General features: G+C 48.6%; 1 protein-coding gene across 1 annotated transcript in view; it reads left to right on the plus strand.

Moving 5' to 3' along the window:
- SKAP1 (src kinase associated phosphoprotein 1) overlaps positions 1 to 24965 on the plus strand; it is a 1469988-nt gene that overhangs the window by 1169600 nt on the left and 275423 nt on the right. Inside the window, exons 8-9 of the mRNA XM_078645553.1 lie at positions 3937 to 4000; positions 18588 to 18755. Coding sequence (XP_078501679.1) covers positions 3937 to 4000; positions 18588 to 18755 — 232 coding nt within the window. The remainder of the gene's footprint in view (positions 1 to 3936; positions 4001 to 18587; positions 18756 to 24965) is intronic.

Here is a 24965-nt window from a genome sequence, read left to right on the forward strand (position 1 = left end):
ACATGTCTGGGACATGTATCAGTAGAAATGTATGCCCTCTTACATGCTCTGTATGTGTAAAGAATGTAACTTTTGTGTAAGGCCCAGCATGCTCGGGATGGAAGAAACTGGGTGCAGAGTATAGTCAAAGGTCACGTCCTTTCCCTAATTTATACTTTGGGCAAGCACTAAAGTATGTCATATGGAAACCATAGAAATTCATTGAAATGTTAATGTTCTAGTTGGCTATTCAGACTGCAAACTGAGTGTTCTAAAAATGTTTCTTTATAAAACATCAGTTACAGGAACTTTATGGTTATGATAAAAACAATGGAATTTGCTAGACTTTTTAAGCTGTTCAGTGCACTTGTCCTGACCTCGCACATTGTGACAAATGACCTCACTAATGACGTAATGTATGACATCATTGCAGCACATTTCTCATCACCCTTCTCATTATTGGGGATATTAAAACTACGAATGATTAATTCTTTCCATGTTTGCATTCTTGGAAATGCAATGCGTTTTCTATATGTATCCACTGTGGGTTGGAACTCAAAGATTAGACTAAAATCTCAAGGAGGTAACATTTCATGGTCAAAGATGTCATGACACATAAGTAATTGGAAAATATATATTGGGTGGTAGGCCTACTTTGGGATAGGCATGTCCTGACACCAAATGATGGGGCGAAATAGGGTTTAGATGAGAAGCTTGGTAATTAGAAAATCATTTCATGTTGTTAATTACCTAATGTCACTTAAAATCAATAAAAACTACGAAACTAAAAAAGAACACTATTTCCTGGCACATAAAGAAGAGGCGAGTAGGAATTGGTTAGTAAACACTATTGGAAAAGGGTTTCCTAATACTCAGTGAAGGAGAATGGAGGGGTTGTGGTAGGAAAAGACTTGGGATTTCTGGGCGCAGTCCAGTCGGCGGGCGGGCAGGCGCAGATGGGCTTGCCTTTGGCACGCTCACTGTACGCATTCACCATTAAGTAGGTTCTGAGAAGGGGAGGAGCTCAAGGGTGGTGGAGCTCAGGTGAGGTCGGTGGTGCTGAGTAGGAGTGCGACAGTAGGGAAAGAGAGAGGCACGCGGAATAGCTAAGGAGCTGAGGAGGGATGTGCAGAGATGGTGGGAAAAGAGCATACAGAGAAGATTGAGAGACTGCACAAAGTGCACAAAGAATGAGAGAGATGGCAACAGCCACAAAAGAAGTTAGAAATGGCATAGAGGGCAAGAAAAAGGCAAAAACTGAGAGTAAAGGCACAGAAAAATAGAAATAGTGAGAGAAGGCAAAAAGAGCAAGAGAAAAGGCACAAAGAAGTAGCAGAAAGAGCAAGAGAAAAGGCACAAAGAAGTAGCAGAAAGAGCAAGAGAAAAGGCACAAAGAGCGGGGGGGAAAGCACAAAACATTGCAGAAAGAGTGAGAGAAAAGGCAAAAAAGTTTGAGAGAAGTTGCACAAAAGTCACAGAGAAAGAGAGAGAGAGATCAAGTTGAAAGCAAAAGGAGAGAGGCGAGGTAGGGCCACAAAGGCGTTGATCTGGTCAAAGGACTGATTACAGGTAAGTCCGGGGTTGGGGGGTGGTGCTGCTGACATATGCACCAGCTTAATGGCTTTTGTCCCTCCCACCTGGAAAGGGGAGGTGCACAGGGGTGGTGGGCGAAGCTGAGGGAGAGCGTGACAGCAGGGAGGTAGAGAGGTGTGCGCAACAGGTAAGGTGGAGGAAGAAGCAGGGCGGCGCAGAGGCAGTGGGAAGGGAGCACGCAAAGAAGCTGGATAGATAGGGCACAAATATCACAGTGCAAGAGAGATGGCAAAGGTCAGAAAAGAAGTGAGAGAAAAGGCACAGGGAGTGAGAAAAGGCAGAACAAGCAAGAGAAAAGACCCAAATAAGTAGCAGAAAGAGGGTGAGAAAAGGCACAAAAAGTGACAGGAGAGGAGTGGCATGTGTGCATGTCTATATATATATATCTATATATAGCTATATATATATATATAGATATATATATATATATAAAATCTCAAAACAATTCCCTTTCAGGCATAGAGTGATGCATAAATTATGCAAAAATGAAGCCGAGAACTCTGGGAAGTTTAGGTGGAAAGCAGCTCCTGTGTAGAGCACCCTCAACACCAGCGACACTCTAAATCTGCTCACTTCAAATATCTGCCTTTCTATCAAAGTCTTTAAGCATAGTAGTAGCACAGTGCCATCCACGCCGAGATAGAGAGGGACAAAGTCTTTTGCCATTTCTACAGCAACATTTTTAAGCAAAGGACTAGCACAGTGCCATCCATGCTGAGCTGTAAAATGACAAAAGCCTATTCCACTCCAGGCACAGTATTACAGCTTTGAATTGGTAAAATACCAACCAAGCCAACCTGAAATGAACAAAAGCAACCCCTGACACGTGCTTTGCTTTTCTCCTAACCTTGAGAACTACCCAGAGTTCTCTGCTTCTTTTTTGCATCTATCTATCTATCTATCTATCTATCTATCTATCTATCTATCTATCTATCTATCTATCTATCTATCTATCTATCTATCTATCTATCTATCTATCTATCTATCTATCTATCTATCTATCTATCTATCTATCTATCTATCTATCTATCTATCTATCTATCTATCTATCTATCTATCTATCTAGCTGTCTGTCCTATATATATATATCTCCTGATCACTCCACTGCCGTACGGCTTCTGCAATTTCACAAAGTAGAGCACGGACCACAGTTCAGTGCACAAAATCTTCTTTATTGGTTCCAAACTCTGCCGGCTATTGCGCGTTTCGGCATCGAGGTGCCTTGATCACATATCATTCATATATATATAGAACTGAGTTTGCTGTATATGTTCTGACGTGCACCTGTGACTTATGTTACGTGGGCAGCACAAAGTTGCAGGTGCACATCAGGATTTTGCAGCACCTCAGGGCGATCGTCAATAACGACAACTCATATCTGGTCGCAAGGCACTTTAAAGCCACCCATTGTAATGTGCTGACATGCCTTTCTTATTTTGTCATTGATGCAGTGGCACCCCGCAGAGGGGGTGGCAATCGAGAAAAAGTGCTGAGGAAACTGGAGACACGTTACATTCCGGAATTAGACAGTAAAAGTCCAAATGGGTTAAATACGACAGAAGATTTGCATCACTTCTTGTAATCAAATAATACTAAAAGTCCCTGTATTAGTTAGAGATTAGGAGAAGTAAGAAGAGAAAAAATAATAATTGTTCAGTTATCGGGATGTACATAATTGTTTCTGATGTGAGTTTTCTACATTCCTGCATATTTATCTACTGTGCTAGTGATAAATGTGTCTGATAAATAAGTGAAACAGCTTTCATGAACAATGAACAAGAGATGATGAGCAGCTTCCCAATTGCACAAAGTTTTTTTAAAATGTTTTTTTACATTATGTACACACTGGGTTTTTAGAAATGGGTTTCCGTTTTAGAGTTCATTTTATATCGGTGAATTTATACAGATTTTATCAATAATTTTTTTACATAAAATACTGTAAAGCACTTTTTCTAGTATGGATCGCATTTTTTGCACATAGATGCTGATAAATGTACTCATGTTGAGAGGCTAAAGAGAATGGAAAATGGGCATTTGCCTACTCTGCTTTTATGCAGTTATAAAAATCAGTATTACACAGTTAAGTCTTTAACATGCGGTGATGCAATGAGTATGATATAAAAAAGAAAGAGTAAAAATGATTATATTAAGACCATTTCTACTGTTGAAATTTGTACATTGAGCATATTTTACAAAAAATTTGCACATAAGCATTTTTCACTAACACATTTATTTTTAGTGTACAAGATATAAGGTTAATTGAGCTACTTACATGTAGCTATAGAACTACCACTAGCTCACACGCTGCTCTTTGTGGAAGCCTGTCTTAAACCCCATCTCTGATCAATTTATTCCCTATTACAGTTTACGGCAGCAAGTCCTGCGGAAGCCAAAGAATGGATGGATCAGATCTGGTTTCTCCTGAAAGGTGGGGACATGGATAGTTTTAAAATGCCTAGATGTTCATGGCCATTGTGTGGTTATTCCTCTCAGTATGCGGGACCAGAGGGTGGGAAAACAAGAATGTGAGCGGCACAAGGAAATTAGGATATTGTAGAAATGACAGACCCTTCATACAATTGGATATCGGAACATAAGAGAAACATGGGACGTAGTAGAAATAACAGGCCCTGGGCACATTTGGATATTGTGTACTAGCCTCTTGGTATGTAGCATAACAGTGTTATAACCTCCAGTATGTGTGGCCATAATGTAGTTAATAGCACCTTGGTGAGCCCCTTGGTAATGGATTGCACACAAAATGTAGCAGCCACTGCATATGTAGATAGGTTGGAATAGCTCCTTGTCATATTGGTGTATAATGTTATCATCCAGTGGTGTAAGTGAACTGTCGGGCCTTTTCTTAAGATCCTTTTGCGAATCCTCTGTAATTCAGCTCAGTATAAAATAATTTCATTCAAGACAACAGGCTAAAAAAAACTGCACATGATTAAAAACACAACCCATCCTTCTGCATCAGCCCTCATAGGCTGCGTCTGCTGAAGATTAATGCGGAGTGCCCTGTAGAACCCCAGTGATCCAGGAGCCATGCGACTGCCAGCCACAGTCCACTGACAGTGTCACTGACCACACCATAAGAGCAGGTAACATGACGCTGAAACATCTCAGGGACTGAGACTCGTATGCAAACAGGAGGTTTGATGCTAATCCTTGTCAATAGAACCTTTTGGGCTTGAAAGACTACTGAATTGACCTACAAGCTAAGATTTGGGGGTAATTTAAAGTGATGTGCACCCATGCCATGTCTGTGCCATAGCTGTCCTATGCATGGAGGAACCCTAGGGGTTGAGAGTGACTCCCTAGGGAGAAGGGGAAATGGGCACCTTCGAGGAAACTGTATTTCACTAGCCCCTGTAGGGAGTTTGAAACCCTATACCTGAATCACCTTTGGAGTGTTGTGTGTGGTATTTTATTTGGCTGTAAGATGCAAGTACTTTCTTTTAACACAAGCGACACTTTATTATTGTGTCTGTTTGACTGTTGAATTCTGAGTTCTTGTCACCCTCACTATCTCCGTGGAAAGCCTTTGACTGTTTGCCCTCACTACCCTGAGAGTCAAGTGTGGAAAGCTGCGCTTGGCTCAGTTTGCAGAGTCAAATTGGGACCGACCCCTGGATACCATAGGTAAATGACATGAACCACCCTCCCTGCCCTGTGCCACCCCCAGGCGCACTCTGACACACAAAAACTAGTAATATGCAGTGCTTTATTCAGTTAAGAAGAAGAGTCTCTTAGGTGTACCAAGAGACAACAAAACAGGCAAGCTTCACTAGGCTGATTTTGACTCTCCAGCTCAGCTTCCACAAGCAAAGAAACATTAATATCATGACGTTAGAGATCGAATGCATCTTTTGTGTGTTTTCTCCTGGCTATTAAACACAAGCAAACAACGAGAACTTCTTTCGTGACAAATAAAATACCTCCATGGTGGATCCTCTCTGCACTTATCCGGCCACAGCCTGTAGCACGTCCTCAGTTCAAAGGAGCCAACTCGTCATTTTCCAAGGATCAAGCAAGTGGACGTGCTCTCTCTGAATCTGTGTCCTGCTAGTGTCGACTTCGCCAATTCAGCAAACTCCTTTTGTTCATTCACTCAGGGTTGCACTAGACTAGGTTCTCGCATACCTTCTCCAGTACATGTAGTTTCTACGTAAATGAACAAACCTCAGAGTTCTACTAAGGATTCTTCTGTGTGTTTGGTCAGTCAATCAATCGGGCTTGTAATGCGCGGCTGCTCATCCATAAGGGACTCAAGATGCTGGAAGTGTGGCCGGGGCTGCTGGTCAGACTGGGTTGCTGATCATTCGAAGAGCCAAGTCTTGAGGTCCTTCCTGAATTGGGTCAGTGACGCTGATTGCCTGAGGTGCAGGGGTAGGGTGTTCCAGATCTTGGCGGCGAGGTAGGAGAACGATCTTCCAGTTCTAGTCTGTGGGTCCTGGGGATGGAGGTGAGGTTGAGTTGGGAGGATCTGAGTTGTCTGGTGGGTACATGGAATGTGAGGCAGTGGTTCAGGTACGCTGGTCCTGCGTTGTGTAGGGCTTTGCAGGCTTGAGTGAGGAGCTTAAAAGTGACTCTTTTGTTGACTGGAAGTCAGTGGAGTTGTCAGAAGTGTTGCATGATGTGGCTGCGGTGGTGGATGTCGAGGACCAGTCAGGCGGCGGCGTTTTGGACATACTGTAGTTTATTAAGCTGTTTCTAGGTGGCGCGGGCTTAGAGTGAGTTGCTATAGTTGAGTCTGCTCGGGATTAGTGCCTGGGTGACCGTTCTTCTGGACTCTTTGGGGATCCATCTGAAAGTCTTTTGGCGTAGGCGTAATGTGGAAGCAGACTGAGGAAACTGCATTGATTTGGTGGTCCATCTTGTGCGAAGAGTCCAGTATAATACTAAGGTTGCGGTGTGGTCCATCTGGGTGGGAAGAGCACTCAGAGCAGCACTGAAAGCAGCTGGCCACCAGGAGTCCTTCCAGGCTGACGCTGTGGATCCCAGGATGAGGACCACGGTCTTGTCCAAGTTGAGCTTGAGGCAGCCGTCCCGCAACCATGTCACGCGGCCTTCATTCCGCTGTGGAAGCTGGTACTGGTGGTTGAGGGTTCATTGGTAAGGGACAGAATCAGCTGGGTGTCATCGGCGTAGGAGACTGTGTTGAGCCTGTGGCTTCTGACTATGGCTGTGTGGGGCCATGTAGGTGTTGAAATGGATAGGGCTCCGGGAGGAGCCCTGGGGACTCCACAGCTGATCTCCATGGGTTCTGAGAGGAACGGTGGTAGTCTGACTCGTTGGGTCGGGCTGGTGAGAAAGAAGTGGATTCAGTTCAGAGCCCAGCAACGGATGCCGGCGTCGTGGAGTCTGGTGATTAGGGTGCGGTGGGAAATGGTGTTGAAGGCGGCCGAGAAGTCTAGTAAGTTGAGGGCTGCTGTCTCACCCCGGTCGAGGAGGGAGCGGATGTCGTCTGTGGTGGTGAGAAGTGCAGTCTCTGTTGTTGCTTCGGAAGCCAGATTGGGAGGTGTCCACGACGTGGTTCGCTTCGAACAACTCGGAGAGTCGGGCGTTGATGGCCTTCCTAGATCAAATGGGCTTACACGGTCAGCGGCTCTTACTAAAGCCTCTCATGATGTAACTGTTCTATGTTACTCAGAAAGAGAAGAAAGAAAGTGCTTTTTCATACTCTCAAGCCCTGTCCAATGTTACACGACGTTGTGTGTGTGCCAGAGCTGCCGATGAAAGTCCTTCTCCAAGTCAAATTAAATTTCTTCTCCGATTCAGATGAGTTTTTTCATTGGAGTTAAGCAAACCTTCTCTCAATTAATGAACCTCCTGATGCTTAAACCTTAATTTTCAGAACTTTGAAAGAACCTTTGCTCTAAGCTCGGGGTCTTCCTCGTCAGAGCTTGATTCTCCGAGTTGTTCCACTTCTTCTCTCTAAGTTGGGCAGGATTCCTTCTAAGACGTTGGAGGGTTGATCGAGTCTTTATTTACCAAGTATGTAAAGGCGCCTTCAAAATCAGCAATTTTTCTGATTTAAGTGGCCCTGCTCCCTGGCGTAGGAAAAGCTACATTTTCTGATTTGAACAAGGCTTCTGCTTTGAGATGGAGGACTCCTCCTATGAACTAGACGAGCATCCTCAGAGTTAAATTAGTCTTCATTTAAATGTTGTAGAAGGCACCTTATCTGAACCAAGCCCACACTTTCGGGTCTTCAGATGTGTAATGCTGGATGGGTCCAGCATTACAAAGACCCAGTGGGTTATGTCAAGCATTCCTTCATTGTTGTCTTTCAATATTTTAAAGCTCGTGCCTAGCTCCCTGGTAACAGGCGGGTAGAGAGTCTAGATTGCTTAAGGGCGGGTTACTGAGAAACTGACAGAGCTAGGAGGAAGTTGAAGGTTGCCTACTTGTGATTTCCCTGGTCTTCCAGTACAATTAAATCTTATTTATATTATGTATGAGTGGACTCATACTTTACAAAAGTGGCAATGAGTGGCTGGAACACCACCGAACCAAGTGTGCAGATGTTCATCGGATTTTTAGAGGGGCATTTGGGAGGTCAATGTTAATTGAGGGGGAAGATTCCTCAAAAAGTTTTGCTTTGCTGTTAGTGTGTTTATTTAAACCCCTACTGTGTTACCTTTAACACGGTTACAGTGCTGCATTATTTGAAAGTCCCTCATGAGGATCGCGAAGTACAAGTGCAGCCTCTCCGATGCACTCATAAAGGTAGCGTATCCTAGGAACTAGCGTGATTCACTGTGCAGCACTTTAGAGATTGCACAGCACTCAAAGCGACTGCACGAAAATAAGTACTATCTCAACATCCTTGGTCCCTGGCGACGACCTGTTTGCAGTGGCCTGCTGCTCATTGGAAGGAAAGAAGGACTTTCACTACGTCCTTGGTCCTCGGCGAAGCCCCTGTCGTAGTGGTCTTGTTTTTTAGGGGTGTTTTGTCTCTCTCGTCATCCGGTCTAGGTCCACTCTCTGGTCTAGGTCCACTCTCTCCCTGCAGCTCCGCTGTGCCCTCTCTTGCCTCCAGACCCGACCTCCTCCTTGGGAGGTCTGAGGCTGCTGCCCACTTCTGCGCCTGCTGTCCGCTCCAACTGGGACCTGACTGCCTGCAACCACTGTAACCTTTCTCAGCTGTTTTTTTCGTAATTTTTCCCTGTTGTGCCACTGTTATTATTCCCATCTGTGTCTTGCTCTAATTCCATCACTGTTTTTATTTTCTCGTGCCTGCCTGTTCCTTTTGCCGCTGCTGCCCCTGCGGCCCCTCCCCCCGGAATTCCCCCCCCCGGAATTCCCCCACTCCCACCTCTCCTTCCTCCCACCTCCCCAACTTAATGGCGGCTGCTGCGCGGTCGTGCCGCCAGCGCGCCAAAGGCAAGCTCATCTGCAACTCGACTGCGGCCTGTTCCAGGAACGCAGGACCTCCCACTACCCATCGCTACAACACCACCACCCTCCTTGCACTCAACACTGGAATATTTAGAGAATGCCAACAGGCCTCGCCGAACACGACCCACGGCCAGTTCTCCAGCCTCCACTGCCTCCAGACACTCACCGCCAACCCCAGCCTTCAACACCGCCGACCCTAGCACCGGCAGCACCCTAAAATGCATCCTCCTCAACACAAACAATGCCATGGAAATCTGGAACCTACTCGACTCTCTATCGCCCTACATCGCCTTCTTCACAGACAGAGACCTGGACCAACGCATCCTCCGCTCCGACATCAGCACCGCCATCCCAGATGGATACAAGATCCAGAGGAAAGACCGCCCCAACCACCCAGAAGGGGGCCTCCCCATCGCCCACAAGAGCACCCTCTGCCTCACCACCTCCAGCAAAACCTTCCCATCTACCGAACACCCGCACTTCCAGATCCAGACCAGCCCCAAAGCCACACTCCGACTAACCCTCGTCTACAGACCCCTGGCCCCCGAACACTCTTCGCCACCACCATCACCGACTTCATCGCACCCCACGCCATCGCCTCAACAAACTACATGCTCATTGGAGACCTGAACTTCCACCTCGAGAACTCCAGCGACCCCAACTCCACTATCCTTCGTGACAACCTCGCCAGCATCGAACTTAAACAACACATCAACACACAGACCCACAGAGTAGGACACACCCTTGACCCCATCTTCGCGGCAGGAAACAGCGTCCAATTCAGCCACACAACGCAGCCGCCATGGGCCAACCACCACTGCGTACATTTGCCATCAACAAACCTAAGGCCCCCAAACCACCCCACGCCCACCACGAAGGAACTGGAGCAAGGTTACCGACGAGCAACTTAACTCCACCCTCACCTGATACAACCACACCTGGACACCTGACGCAAACAACGCAGCCAGAGAACTCCACACCTGGATCTCCAACTGCGCAGACGAGCACGCCCGCTATGCAACCCCAGCAGACAATGCACCAGGAAAGCCGCCTGGTTCACCACCGCTCTCCAAGAAGCTAGACGCACCTGCATATGCCTCGAGAAGAATTGGAGAAACACCAAGACAGCCGAAAACCACACCACCTACAAGGACGCCATGACGAACTACCACAACCAGATCAGAGCCACCAAGAGGAACGTCATCCACAACAAAATCCTGGCCAACTCCAAGGAACTTTTCAGTATCATTCAAGAATTCACCAACCCACACAGCAAAGCCACAGACATCACCCCATCCCAAGACCTCTGCGACAAGCTTGGTAGCTATTTCCACCTCAAGATCAAAAACCTCTACGACAACTTCATCGACCATCCACCAGGCGCCACAGATGGCCCCCGCCCCCTAGAAACACCAGCCAGCCCACCATCTCCAACTGGACACCGATCACGGCCGAAGACAACGCCTCGGCCATGAAAAGCATCCACTCGGGGCACCCACCGAACCCTGCCCCCCTCACATCTACCACAGAGCCGCGACCGCCATAACACCCAAACTACAATGCACCAACAACACCACCTTCAAAACGGGCACCTTCCCAGATGACTGGAAGCACGCAGAAGTCAGACCCCTCCTCAAGAAGCGCACTGCTGACCCCACCGACCTCAAGAACTATCGGCCCATCTCGCTCCTTCCCTTCGCAGCCAAAGTTGCAGAGAAAACAGTCAATAGGAAACTGACACGATTCATTGAAGAGAACACCGTCCTTGAACCGTCCCAATCCGGTTTCCGAAGCAACCACAGCACACAGACTGCCCTATTTGCTGCCACAGACGACATCCCCACCCTCCTGGACCAAGGCCACTGCGCAACCCTCATCCTACTCGACCTATCAGCGGCCTTCGCACCGTCTCCCACCGCACACTAGTCGCCAGACTACACGACGCAGGCATACAAGGAACAGCCCTGGACTGGATCCGATCATTCCTCACCGGAAAAATCCAAAGGATCAGACTCCCACCCTTCCTCTCCGACCCCACGAAAATCACCTGCGTAGTCCCACAGGGTTCATCACTGAGCCCCATCCTCTTCAACATCTACATGGCCCCCCTCGCAGCCATCGTCCGACAACACGGCCTCAACATCGTATCCTATGCCGATGACACCCAGCCCATCCTCTCCCTCACCAAAGACCCCACCACTGCCAAACTCAACTTCCAGAAAAGAATGCAAGACGTCGCAGTGTGAATAAACAACAGCTGCCTGAAGCTCAACGCCGAGAAGACAGAAGTTCTCATCCTCGGTACCACCCCTTCTGCATGGGACAGCACCTGGTGGACGACCGCCCTCGGAAGCCCACCTACCGCCAAGAACCTCGGCATCGTAATCGACTCATCACTCACCATGAACTTTTCTATACTTGACCCTGCGCTAGTAGAACATCTGACTAGCCTCTTTATTAAATCATTTTTAGATGCAGACTTCCCTAAAATATGGAAAGCAGCAAAAATTAGACCAATCCTAAAAAAGCCCACAGCCGACCCTAACATCTTGTTAAATTATCGACCCATTTGATTGCTTCCGTATTTTGGAAAAATGCTGGAATCCTTCGTCAATACACAGCTTGTGAGTCATCTTGAAAACAATGGACACCTAGATCTGTCACAGTCTGGTTTTAGGGCATCCCACAGTACGGAAACCGCGTTGGTCGAGGTTGTTCATAATATCAGACTTGCGTTAGATAATCACCAATCAACTATCCTCGTCCTGCTCGACCTGTCTGCGGCCTTTGACACCATCTCCCATCGCATCTTAATACAACGGCTGTGGGAGATTGGTGTCAGAGGAAATGCTCTAAAATGGTTTTCCAGCTATTTATCTGATTGGTCAACTGCTGTACAGATTGACAAAAACACGGCAGAAAAAAGACCTGTTAGAATGGGCGTGCCACAGGGCTCAATTTTGAGCCCTACGCTTTTTAATGTCTACATGACACCACTGGCTAGAGTGATTAGGGCCTACAGCTGTGACGTTTTGTCTTATGCCGATGATACCCAGATCTTAATCACATTGGGCCCGGATTGAAATGAAACCAAACAACGTTTCAAAAACTGCTTGAGCCATGTTGAGTCATGGATGAATGCTAATCATTTGCAGTGAAATGGTGGCAAATCAGAAATTCTGCTTTTCGGCAAAGCAGCGGAACATTGGACTCATGATTGGTGGCCAATCGAACTAGGCAGCGGTCCAACGCCCAAGGAGTCAGTCCGAAATGTGGGCTTTTACATGGACAATAAATTGTCCATGGAAAACCAAATTAAGCATATTGTTATGTTATGTTATGTTATGTTATATAATTATTTCTGTGAGTGTCCCGGCGCTTTATCGAGGCAGCTCAGAATAAAAACATAACACCATTCAAAAACAGCAAACAAGGGAAACAAAAAAACAGGGATCCTAAAGGGTAAAAAGCCAAGTCTTCAGGCTTTTCCTAAACAGGAGCAGATTCGGGGAGGACCTGCAAGCAAGGTGTTCCACAACTGAGGGGCCCTCAAGCTGAAGGAACGTCCCCCAGTGCGTGCCTTCCTCACTCGAGGCACCACAGCCAGAAACGAAGACTCTGACCTCAGAGATCTAGTCGGACGGTAGAAGGCCAGCCTGCGTTGTAGGTACTTTGCTCCCGCGCCAAATAGCGCTTTATGCGCCAAGGTCAAAACCTTGAACATGACCCGCTTCCGGATGGGCAGCCAGTGAAGCGATTGCACCAAACCAGAGACTCTCACTCGCCTATGAAGGCCGAAAATGGCGCGGGCCGCGGAATTTTGTACAACCTGCAGCCGCTGGACAAGATAATCCGGAAGACCTATGTACAGGACGTTCGCATAGTCCAATCTAGAGCCCACTAAGGCTTGTACAGTAATCTTTCTATGCTCTTCTGTGAGCAAAGGTAGGAACTTCCGGAGCATCTTGAGTATCCCGAAGCAGGTGCCCGTCAGGCCCTGAATATGTGAAATCAGCGACAGGCTATTGTCCATCTTTACTCCCAGGTTTTTGGCCACCGACGATGCCTGGGCAGGGGGACACATATCCATGGGCCACCACGCCCGCCAGTCGGGGTCGAGGGAGCAGCCGAAGAACAACACCTCCGATTTATTGGAATTGGCCTTGAGGCTGTTCGACTGAAACCAGCTAAAGACCAGCTCCAAACACCCCCGGATATTCTCCCCATCGAAGGCCTGATCCTTCCCACACGCAAAAAGCAATTGCGTGTCATCCGCGTAGGACACGATCCGGGCCCCGAAAGACTCCACCAGGGCCGCCAAAGGTGTCATAAAGATGTTAAAGAGAGTCGGGCTCAACACAGAGCCCTGCGGAACCCCGACTCCCAATGGCGGCATCTCGGCGGAGCTCGGAGAGGCCCAGACCGTTTGTCGGCGGCCCTCAAGAAAAGATGTAAACCAATTGAACACCGTCCCCCTCAGACCGATGTCATAGAGTCTGGCGAGGAGCACCTCATGGGGGACGGTGTCAAAGGCCGCCGACAAATCAAGCATGACCAGCATGGCCCTGCCTCCAGTGTCTCCCTAATGATCTCAGACACCTCCAGCAGTGCCGTCTCCGTACTTAGATTAGGGCGGAAGCCGGACTGCGAAGGGTGAAGCAGATCACTGGATTCTAAAAAGCTGGAGAGGACGCCATGCACATGCTTCTCCGTGATCTTAGCCAACGCCGGGAGAAGGGAGATCGGCCTATAATTGGCCAAAACCTCCGTGTCCGAAGCGGACTTCTTAAGGAGGGGGATCACCATGGCCCTTTTCCATGGCGACGGGACCTTCCCCTCACTGAGAGACAAATTCACAAGTGGGTTTACCAGTGGGTTGACCACGATAGCCATCTTAGCCAAAAATTTGGCCGGACAGGGGTCTAAAGGGGAACCCGATTTAAGATTGGCCAAGAGCGCTAGGGAGGCAACGATGGAAATGGAAGGGAACTCTGCGAGAACCGCAGCCTGCGCGGACAACCGCGCCGGTCCAGTCACCAAACTAGCACCCACCCCAGCGGACCCCACTGTGAAAGAGTCCTGGATAGACTTAATCTTATCCGTGAAAAATTTGGCCAAGTCACAGACCCACAACTCAGATGGAACCCCTTGGGGCAGATTAGATCTGGGGGCCATAAACTCACTGACCACAGTAAAGATCTCTTTACAAGAGTTGGTGGCGGCATCAATCCTCCTGGCCAGATAATCTCTTTTCTCCAGGAGAATATCCCGATGGTATGCTTTAACCATAGACTTATAGGCCAGTCTAGCCTCCAGATCATAATGGAGGCGCCATGCCCTCTCCGCTACCTTACACTGGCGGCGAGTAGCCCGCAGTGCCTCAGTGAACCACGGAGCCGAAACCCTCTTGGCCGTATCCCGCAGGGCCATTGGGGGGGCCAGATCATTCAGCCTCTCCATCATCCATCCCTGCAGGGACTCAACGTCCTGCTCTAAATCGCCTATAAGAGGGCACGGATGGTCCACAGCGGTCTGGGCTAACAATTCAGGCGTGACTCTGTGCAAGGCCCTCCTAGCAGGGCCATGCTGTCTGGGCGCACTGCCCGGGAGATTCTCGCTGGCCAGGATAAAAAATCTGGCCAGCCTATGGTCAGTCCAGAGCACCGGAAGGAGCTCAATGTCGACCAGAGAAATCGAGGAAAAAACCTGATCTAGAGTGTGTCCTTTATCATGTGTGGGACTTGTGAGGAAAGGGACAAGACCCAGAGGAGCCGTAATGTCCAACAGTTTGTTGGCGTCCAAATCGTCGTCAACATCCATATGAAAATTGAAGTCGCCCGCCAACAAGCAATGCTGCGCACTTCAGGCCAAACCAACAATAGCAACCTGGAGGTCGTCAAAAAAAGAACCCACTGGGCCAGGGGGTCTATACACCACCAGCCCTTTCACGGCTTGTCGTGGGGTCAGTCTAATAGTGAATGCCAAGGATTCAGATCCTGCAATGGTGTTAAGAGAAAGAATAGAACAGGATGCTGACTTATTCACTACCACCGCCACCCCGCCTCCTCTGCCTTTGGCTCTATCTTGCCGGAAGATGTTATAATCGGGTGGGATTGCCACCGTGATGTCCGGATTGGACATCTCCCCCAGCCATGTTTCAGTCAGCAAGAGGAATAAAGGTTTTTCTCTGACAAGGAGATCGAAGATCTCCAAGGCATGCTTACCTACCGATCTGGTATTGAGCAGTAGGCCAAGATGTCTCACACGATCATCGCCTCTCCTTCGTGAAACGACGGGGGCATAATTAGGCAACCAGCCGCATCCAGGGCACAGCCGTTTGCCCCTATAGCGAGCCGGGAACACCGAACGGCAGGCACAAGAATGTTTTTGCAAAGCGCAGAGTTCCCTCGCAGAATAGCAAATCATCTTACCCGAGAATAGAGTAAACCGCCAGTGCCTTCCGCCGCTCTGCCGCCTCCGGGACGCTGACGGGCGCAGACGGGCAGGACTCTGGCAAGACTCAGGCAAACGCGAGGGCAACCCCGCTGCGCGATCCCGCTGCGCTAAGAGGAACGGTTTAAATAGGTCCTCCTGAATGGGTCTCACCTGCCCCACAAGGACGCTCAAGATGGCGCTACCAGAGCGCCACTGACCATTCCAATATGGCGGCCAAAGTCAAGACGCTGCTTAGCCCAACCGCCCCAGACCCCGGACCCGCTAAAAGAGCGGTGATGTACAATTATATGGAGTCAGGGGGCAGTCCTGATTAAAAACAAGGGAAAGGAAACAAAAAATTAAAGCAAATATAAAAACGGGAGGTTAAAATGAAACGCACTGCCAAGCAGCGCTACGAACGAAGCTGAGCCGCCCCTCCGGGCGAGTGTATCCAAAACAGGGCGAACACACCCAAGGACCGCCTTAAATAGATCCTCCTGAATGGGTCTCACCTGCCCCACACGGACGCTCAAGATGGCGCTACCAGAGCTCCACTGACCATTCCAATATGGCGGCCAAAGTCAAGACGCTGCTTAGCCCAACCGCCCCAGAACCCGGACCCGCTAAAAGAGCGGTGATGTACAATTATATGGAGTCAGGGGGCACCTGCTTTGGACTAATGCGCAGTTTGAGAAAGATTTTTAGGTGGATTCCTGTTGAGGCCAGGAAACCCCTAGTACAGGGTCTAATCATAAACAGAATGGACTATGGGAATGCGCTTTTACTTTCTATAAACGAACATTACCTGAACAGACTCCAGGTTTTTCAGAACACTGCGGCTTGGTTGGTTCTTGGGCTCCCATGACGATCTTCATCTACCCTCTGTTTGAAAAGTCTTCACTGGCTTCCAGTAAAGAAGCGAATTCTCTTTAAAATCTTATGCTTGGTGCACAAACATATGTATAAAAGTGGTTCCAGATACTGGTCCAAGAAACTGAGATGGTACAAGCCCCCAAGAGAACTCCGATCCAGTAACGAGTCCCGGCTGACACCCTTGAGAATACAAACTTCCAGAAATGGCGGCCGTGCATTTTCTTTTCTTGCCCCCGCCTCCTGGAACAAAATGCCCCTCAATCTCCGCACTATCCCTGAACACAGCCTCTTTCGAAAAAAGCTTATGACCTGGCTTTTTGCTAATTAAGCTATCCTACCATTCTATTTTCTATGTCAGAGCTGTCTGCTTGCGCCATGATACTCCTCGGATTTGATTTGTGCGCAATACAAATGTCCCTGAATTGAATTGAATTGAACTGAAAGGTCAACACCGGCCATTCCAGCTGCTTCAACACCCTCAGCATCCTCTGCAAGACCTTCAAGTAGATCCCCCTGAGTCAAGGAAGACAATCACCCACACACACATCACCAGCAGACTGGACTATGGAAACACACTCTACGCCGGCATCAACAAGTCCCCACTCCGCAAACTCCAGACAATATAGAACACCACCGCCAGACTCGTCCTCGGCATCCCTCGACACAAACACATCACCCAACACCTACGAAGTCTCCACTGGCTCCCCGTGGAGTAAAGAGTCACTTTCAAAATCCTCACTCACGCCTACAAATGCCTACACAACACCAGACCCAAATACCTCAACAACAGAATCAACTTCCACGTACCCAAAAGAAACCTCCGATCTTCCAACCTCGCACTGGCCTAAACCCCATGCATTGCCAGAGCAGGTGGAAGATCCTTCTCTCACATTGCAGCCAAGACCTGGAACAAGTTACCGGCAGACATCAGACGCGCCCCCTGCCTGATCACCTTCAGGAAGACCCTCAAGACCTGGCTCTTCGGCTAAACAAATCTGTGGACCCCTACTCAGCGCCTTGAGACCCTATCGGGAGAGTAGCGCTTGCAATTACCTGATTGATTGATTGATCTGCACTTGACGTGCTTCCCTGAGGATTTTACCTTGAAACGGTCTTGTTTGTTCATTGGATGCGCCCTCCTTTGCAGCCTCATTGTTGACAGCGGCTACGTGGATTTATGCGTGTTATCGGTAATTGACCAGCATATTTTACAATCCAAGGTTAACAATGTGAGTATTGGGGTAGTTATTAAAGCCTGGTATTTGGTTCCCCACACAGAGCTCCATAAACTGCTTTTCAGGATAATACTGTGAGTTTTAGGGGAAGGTTCTGGTAGCCTGGTATTCCTGTACTCCCAGATATTTATTTATTACAGTGAGCTAGCCCCTCCTCTGGGTGACGAAGGGATGCTATAATTTCTTCTGATTCAGTTTTATTGATTATTTGGTGTAGCACTGCATCATGAGCACCCAGAATTATGCCTTAACTCCCCCACAAGCATTGTGTCTTGCTTGAGGTGAACCATGCATGAAATGGCTAGAATGGAAGTCCTATTTTCAGAATTATTTAGACTCTATCAACATCGATAGAAAAATAAATCCAGAACAAAAATATGCATATTCCTACATTCTGTGGGCCCATGGGGCTGAAAGTGTTTGGACAATTACCATAGATTTTGGGTGTTGGTGATGACAGTGTTTTTGGAAGAGCTATTGCAGCTTTTTGTAAGTATTTTGCACCAAATGTATGCATAGGCATTGTAAGATACACATTCTTTAATAGAAAGCAAGAAACAAATGAGGGAGTAGATGAATATGTGTCTGCTTTACACAGAGTATCTCTTGATTGTAAGTTTGAGGGATTACAAGAACAACTAATATGTGATCAAGTGGTTATGCATACCAAAGACCCTGCGATCCAGGAGAGATTATGGGTTAATGGAGATGCAAATTTACAAGATATATTGGTAGTCATAAGAAAGGTGGAAATGTATAGCCGCGGTTAACAATGAATATGTGATCAATGGGTTATGCGCACAGTACATGAGAAAGAAAGTTACTGAAAATCTGTTGAACTAGCCGAGTAGGTTAAATTACCTTCTGCAGAGATATTCACATATGTAACTCTCCTTCCCATCCTATTCTTCTGATGTAGGTAATGGGAGTACAACTGACATGAATGATAGGCCTGTGTGCCTTGATAATGTAGTTTGCGCTGAGTTAAGGGTCAAGACTGTTATTGCATCTGTGGCGCTCTTGGGGACCAGTGTCGGAGAGAAATAACCTGCTCTGCTCTTGTAGACCTTAATTCATCCACGATTCCATATGACGATGATGACGATGGAGAGAAGACCTACGATGACGTAGGCTCTACGCCCCATCTCCCTGGCCATGCCGCCAGACACCTTGCGGGCAGCGTAGAGGAGGAAGAACCAATGAAAGATGAGGATATCTACGAGGTGATGCCAGGTGAGTGTGTGCTGTGTTAATGTTGTGGAAGGGACATCTGTTCTCAAAGAAATGTCTACATCACACCGACAAGTCCTAAACATACTAAGTCTTTGATTATTGAGCATCTTTGAGCAGTCTGTTTGGTCAGGATATGAAGGCCAAAAAGGTAAACTTCACATTTGCATCTGTGACACCTGCAAAATGATGGGGCAGTCAGCTGAGGTCAATAGTTACATGGTCATGGTAAACATCTTCACCAGCCTGTACGCTAGTACACACCGCTCCTCTGTAGTATCCTTGCCACAGAAGACTCTTCAGCCTTCTCTCTAGGAAACCTTGTATAGACTCACGGTAAGATACTTATTCATTTTTCACTTATTTAAACCCATCAGTCTACAGTGCATTCATGTTGTTTGCACCCTTGAAGCTGATGGCTTCTCAACCAAAGTTAGCCCAGCTGCTAGAATCCTCTGAAGTATGCTTGGCAGCTCACGGTTACTTAACTGCCTTGTTAAAACCTTCTCTAATATCGTAATCCACACTCAAACTTAGCTGTAATAAGAAGGTGTAAAGAGATAGTAACCCTCAAATGCCCAAATAGCTAAACAAAATACTCACTTAATTCACAAGAGCTCCCTCTGACCCAACGTCATTGGTTACCAGTGCACAAGCGCATAGATTTCAAGGCACTGTGCATTGCTTTTAAAGCCTTGCATGGCTTTGGACCAAAATACCTAAAAGAGAAATGTATCGGGTAGGTGCCATCTAGATCCCTGCGATCATCATCAGCTTATAATTTGGTTGGCCCTAAATTCAAAAGAGCCCTTTGGGGCGGAAGAAGCTTCATCTAAGGCACCACTAAGCGGTGGAATTCTCTGCCATTACACTTGAAGACCTGTTCCTCTCTTTCCTCCTTCAGTAAAAATCTTAAAACGTATCTTTTTAATCTCTAATCTGTTTGGGCCTACTTTTTCCTTTAATTTTCATTCTTTCTTCTATTGTCTGGATAGCGCTAAGACAGCCTCAGGCATTCGTGCGCTTTATAAAAAAATGTTTTTAACGTATTTCTTTTTATTTCAAATCCCTACACACTACCTTGCAAAGCGTATTCCTTAACTCTATTGTAAGGATAGCGCCAAGACGGCTTCAGGCATTTGCATGCTTTATAAATTTTTTTTTATGTATTTCTTTTTATTTTAAATCCCTACACACTACCCTGCAAAGCGTATTCTGTAACTTCCCTTGTTTTTGGCACCACTGTTTTCAAAGTGGTAAAAAAAGACCACCTAGACAGGTTTGTCATAGCACACTTAAGCTGTGGGGCGCCAGCTGCAAAACTGGACACTGTTATTTTATTTGTGTGATATTTATATAGTGCTTCCATAACCCTTGGAAGGTCTAACTTGATCACTGTATTATGGTTTAAATTCTCGAGCTACAACCAAACCACTTCGACCTCTGTACCTGAGTGTACATGTTTATTTATAGGTGGTCTTAACATAACATAACATGTGTATTTGTAAAGCGCACATGCACCCCAACGAGGTCTCTTGGCGCTAAATAACAGATGTTTATTGTTACCCAACTCAATGGTACTCATTTATCGACCTCAGATGGATGAAAGGCTGAGTGGACCCACCGGGATTTGAACCTGTGACCATGAGGTGGAACACAGGCCCCTGCAGTGGATGCATTAGTCCACTGAGCCACTAGACCCGGCTCCATTCAGGAATCCGGACTGGGGATAATCCTAAGTGTTGGTAGTCTCCTGTACCTGGTGGCAAGTGAAAAACAGGCCAAAAAAAGCAGTTGAATTGGTGAGTGTGAACTAAACAAGTTGTTGTATTGTGCATTGAGAAGTTAGGGAAGCATTAACAGCACATACAAATGAACTCAAAACGAGAGGTCACTCCTCCAGAAAGAGTAATTAGCTTTTGAGAAATCAGCCATTTTGTGGAGAAGTCTGTCTTTCATGTCCTTTATTCTAACAGCGTTTACTCACAAACTTCCTGCATTTTTGGACTTCACTTAAACTCAACTTGCAGAAAGCGATGGTACGGTTCCAGCAAGCCTTATTTGTGATGAGCACAAACCAGGCTTGTAAGTGCGCGCACAGCAAATACCAGTACTGCCAGGTGCCATGTTTACCGGTTGTGCAATTCTCACACTACTTGAAGTTTCGGACTTCAAAATAGTGACCAACACTTTAATTGCACATTTTGTCCTGTTCCAGGATGCACAAAAGGTGAAATTTTTTTGTCTGCATGATTGTGTCTGGTTTTAGCTGCCACAAATCTAGTTAAACAACTTCAAGGTGCCAAATTAACAGCAGAGTTGCAATATTGATGGTGCGTACTAAAGTTTGCACCTGCATTTGGATTTTTTGTCCCAATTTGGAATCCGGGACTAAAAGTACAATATCTTCACTGAAAGATGCTGTTACTTCCCCACTAAGCGTATCTCAGTACCACTGAGAAAGACTTGCCCTGCCCGTTAATAGTATGTCAAACCTGCTGAGAGTACAGGGCCTGTCCACGGGAGAGAAGCAGCTCTGCAGATACATACTTATACTGTCTAATACTACTATTATAGTGACCCAGCTAAGAGCCACTGGTACCGTCCATTAAAAGAATAAAAACTCTGCTGGAAAGTGTTGGTACAGTCCATGACTGGTTTGAGGCGACGCTGACAAATTGTGGTACTGTCCCACTTCGAGGTAAATGTCCAACTGGGAAGTGCTTGTTTTGTCACACTAAACTATAGCATCAGTACTGATGCTGTTCATCTCTACTGTCATAGCCTTGAACTCTTATAATGTCGCCCTTTTTAGGTCGAATCCTACGGTTCAGCGCAGCTGTTTGGTTTGCAAAGACTTCTTGGAGACATTCGGAAAGCTTCCCTGGGAATGCATTCCGCCCATTGCTTACACTTGGCTTTGTGTTTTGTAACTGACCATTGCTTGCTTTTTATTTGCTGGCTTTATTTGTTTTAGGCTGTGCAGTGTGTCTTTGTCCCACCCAAGGAGCATAGCCTGTTTACTGTATTCTTCCATGAGTGCTTGCTTACTGTAACAAGCATTGGAAATGCAATAGGTCTCGCATTAGAAAAGTTGGAGTTATTGGTCTTGTAAATGACATATTTTATTTATTTGTTGGTTTTTAAAATTGCTAAATTGATGGCTTTGTCATTTACAATGCCAATAGTTATAACTTTCGCGAATGTGACACCTATAGCATTTGGAATGCAACATGTTTTGTATTTACGTCACTTAGATGGCAGCTCTGGTCGTTAGGCCACATCTCTAGAGAGCAGGAGAGTGCAGCAGGGGAGAGAAGCACAGCAATGCAATAGGTATCGCATTAGGAAAGTTTGAGCTATTGGTATTGTAAAGGACACATTTTTTATTTATGTGCTTGTTTTGAAAATAGCGAAATTAATAGCTTTGTTATTTACAATGCCAATAGTTTTATCTTTCGCAAATGTGACACCTATTGTAACACAATATGTGTTGTGAGGGTGAGTGAGGGTGAGGGGTTGAGGGTGAGTGAGGGTGAGGGGTTGAGGGTGAGGGGTTGAGGGTGAGGGGTTGAGGGTGAGTGAGGGTGAGGGGTTGAGGGTGAGTGAGGGTGAGGGGTTGAGGGTGAGTGAGGGTGAGGGTGAGTGAGGGTGAGGGGTTGGGGGTTGAGGGTGAGTGAGGGTGAGTGAGGGTGAGGGTGAGTGAGGGTGAGGGTGAGTGAGGGTGAGGGGTTGAGGGTGAGTGAGGGTGAGGGTGAGTGAGGGTGAGGGGTTGAGGGTGAGTGAGGGTGAGGGGTTGAGGGTGAGTGAGGGTGAGTGAGGGGGTGAGGGGTTGAGGGTGAGTGAGGGTGAGGGGTTGAGGGTGAGGGGTTGAGGGTGAGGGGTTGAGGGTGAGTGAGGGTGAGGGGTTGAGGGTGAATGAGGGTGAGGGTGAGTGAGGGTGAGTGAGGGTGAGTGAGGGTGAGGGTGAGGGTGAGTGAGGGTGAGGGTGAGTGAGGGTGAGTGAGGGTGAGGGTGAGTGAGGGTGAGGGTGAGTGAGGGTGAGGGTGAGGGTGAGTGAGGGTGAGGGAGGGTGAGGGTGAGGGAGGGTGAGGGTGAGGGAGGGTGGGTGAGGGTGGGTGAGGGTGGGTGAGGGTGAGTGAGGGTGAGTGAGGGTGAGTGAGGGTGAGTGAGGGGTTGAGGGTGAGTGAGGGGTTGAGGGTGAGTGAGGGGTTGAGGGTGAGTGAGGGGTTGAGGGTGAGTGAGGGGTTGAGGGTGAGTGAGGGTGAGGGTTGAGGGTGAGTGAGGGTGAGGGTGAGTGAGGGTGAGGGTGAGTGAGGGTGAGGGGTTGAGGGTGAGGGGTTGAGGGTGAGTGAGGGTGAGGGTGAGGGGTGAGGGTGAGGGGTTGAGGGTGAGGGGTTGAGGGTGAGTGAGGGTGAGGGTGAGGGGTTGAGGGTGAGTGAGGGTGAGGGTGAGCGAGGGTGAGGGGTTGAGGGTGAGTGAGGGTGAGGGTGAGTGAGGGTGAGTGAGGGTGAGTGAGGGTGAGTGAGGGTGAGGGGTTGAGGGTGAGTGAGGGTGAGTGAGGGTGAGGGTGAGTGAGGGTGAGGGTGAGTGAGGGTGAGGGGTTGAGGGTGAGGGGTTGAGGGTGAGTGAGGGTGAGGGTGAGGGGTTGAGGGTGAGGGGTTGAGGGTGAGGGGTTGAGGGTGAGTGAGGGTGAGGGTGAGGGGTTGAGGGTGAGTGAGGGTGAGGGTGAGCGAGGGTGAGGGGTTGAGGGTGAGTGAGGGTGAGGGTGAGTGAGGGTGAGTGAGGGTGAGTGAGGGTGAGTGAGGGTGAGGGTGAGTGAGGGGTTGAGGGTGAGGGGTTGAGGGTGAGTGAGGGTGAGGGGTTGAGGGTGAGGGGTTGAGGGTGAGGGGTGGAGGGCGAGTGAGGGTGGGTGAGGGTGAGGGGTTGAGGGTGAGGGAGGGTGAGGGAGGGTGAGGGAGGGTGAGGGAGGGTGAGGGGTTGAGGGTGAGTGAGGGTGAGGGGTTGAGGGTGAGTGAGGGTGAGGGGTTGAGGGTGAGGGTGAGTGAGGGTGAGGGTGGGTGAGGGTGAGTGAGGGTGAGTGAGGGTGAGGGTGGGTGAGGGTGGGTGAGGGTGAGGGTGGGTGAGGGTGAGGGTGGGTGAGGGTGAGTGAGGGTGAGTGAGGGTGAGTGAGGGGTTGAGGGTGAGTGAGGGGTTGAGGGTGAGTGAGGGGTTGAGGGTGAGTGAGGGGTTCAGGGTGAGGGTGGTTGAGGGTGAGTGAGGGTGAGGGTGAGTGAGGGTGAGTGAGGGTGAGGGTGAGTGAGGGTGAGGGGTTCAGGGTGAGTGAGGGTGAGTGAGGGTGAGGGTGAGTGAGGGTGAGGGGTTGAGGGTGAGGGGTTGAGGGTGAGTGAGGGTGAGGGGTTGAGGGTGAGTGAGGGTGAGGGTGAGCGAGGGTGAGGGGTTGAGGGTGAGTGAGGGTGAGGGTGAGTGAGAGTGAGGGTGAGTGAGGGGTTGAGGGTGAGGGGTTGAGGGTGAGTGAGGGTGAGGGGTTGAGGGTGAGGGGTTGAGGGCGAGTGAGGGTGAGGGTGGGTGAGGGAGGGTGAGGGGTTGAGGGTGAGTGAGGGTGAGTGAGGGTGAGGGAGGGTGAGGGAGGGTGAGGGTGAGGGAGGGTGAGGGAGGGTGAGGGAGGGTGAGGGGTTGAGGGTGAGTGAGGGTGAGGGGTTGAGGGTGAGTGAGGGTGAGGGTGAGTGAGGGTGAGGGGTTGAGGGTGAGTGAGGGTGAGGGGTTGAGGGTGAGTGAGGGTTGAGGGGTTGAGGGTGAGGGGTTGAGGGGTTGAGGGTGAGGGGTTGAGGGTGAGGGGTTGAGGGGTTGAGGGAAAGGGGTTGAGGGAAAGGGGTTGAGGGAAAGGGGTTGAGGGTGAGGGGTTGAGGGTGAGGGGTTGAGGGTGAGGGGTTGAGGGTGAGGGGTTGAGGGTGAGTGAGGGTGAGGGTGAGTGAGGGTGAGTGAGGGTGAGGGGTTGAGGGTGAGTGAGGGTAAGGGGTTGAGGGTGAGGGGTTGAGGGTGAGGGGTTGAGGGTGAGTGAGGGTGAGGGGTTGAGGGTGAGTGAATGAGGGTGAGTGAGGGTGAGTGAGGGGTTGAGGGTGAGGGGTTGAGGGTGAGTGAGGGGGGTTGAGGGTGAGTGAGGGTGAGGGGTTGAGGGTGAGTGAGGGTGAGTGAGGGTGAGGGGTTGAGGGT

This window comes from Lissotriton helveticus, chromosome 5_1 (assembly GCF_964261635.1).
Source record: "Lissotriton helveticus chromosome 5_1, aLisHel1.1, whole genome shotgun sequence".
Taxonomy (NCBI): domain Eukaryota; kingdom Metazoa; phylum Chordata; class Amphibia; order Caudata; family Salamandridae; genus Lissotriton; species Lissotriton helveticus.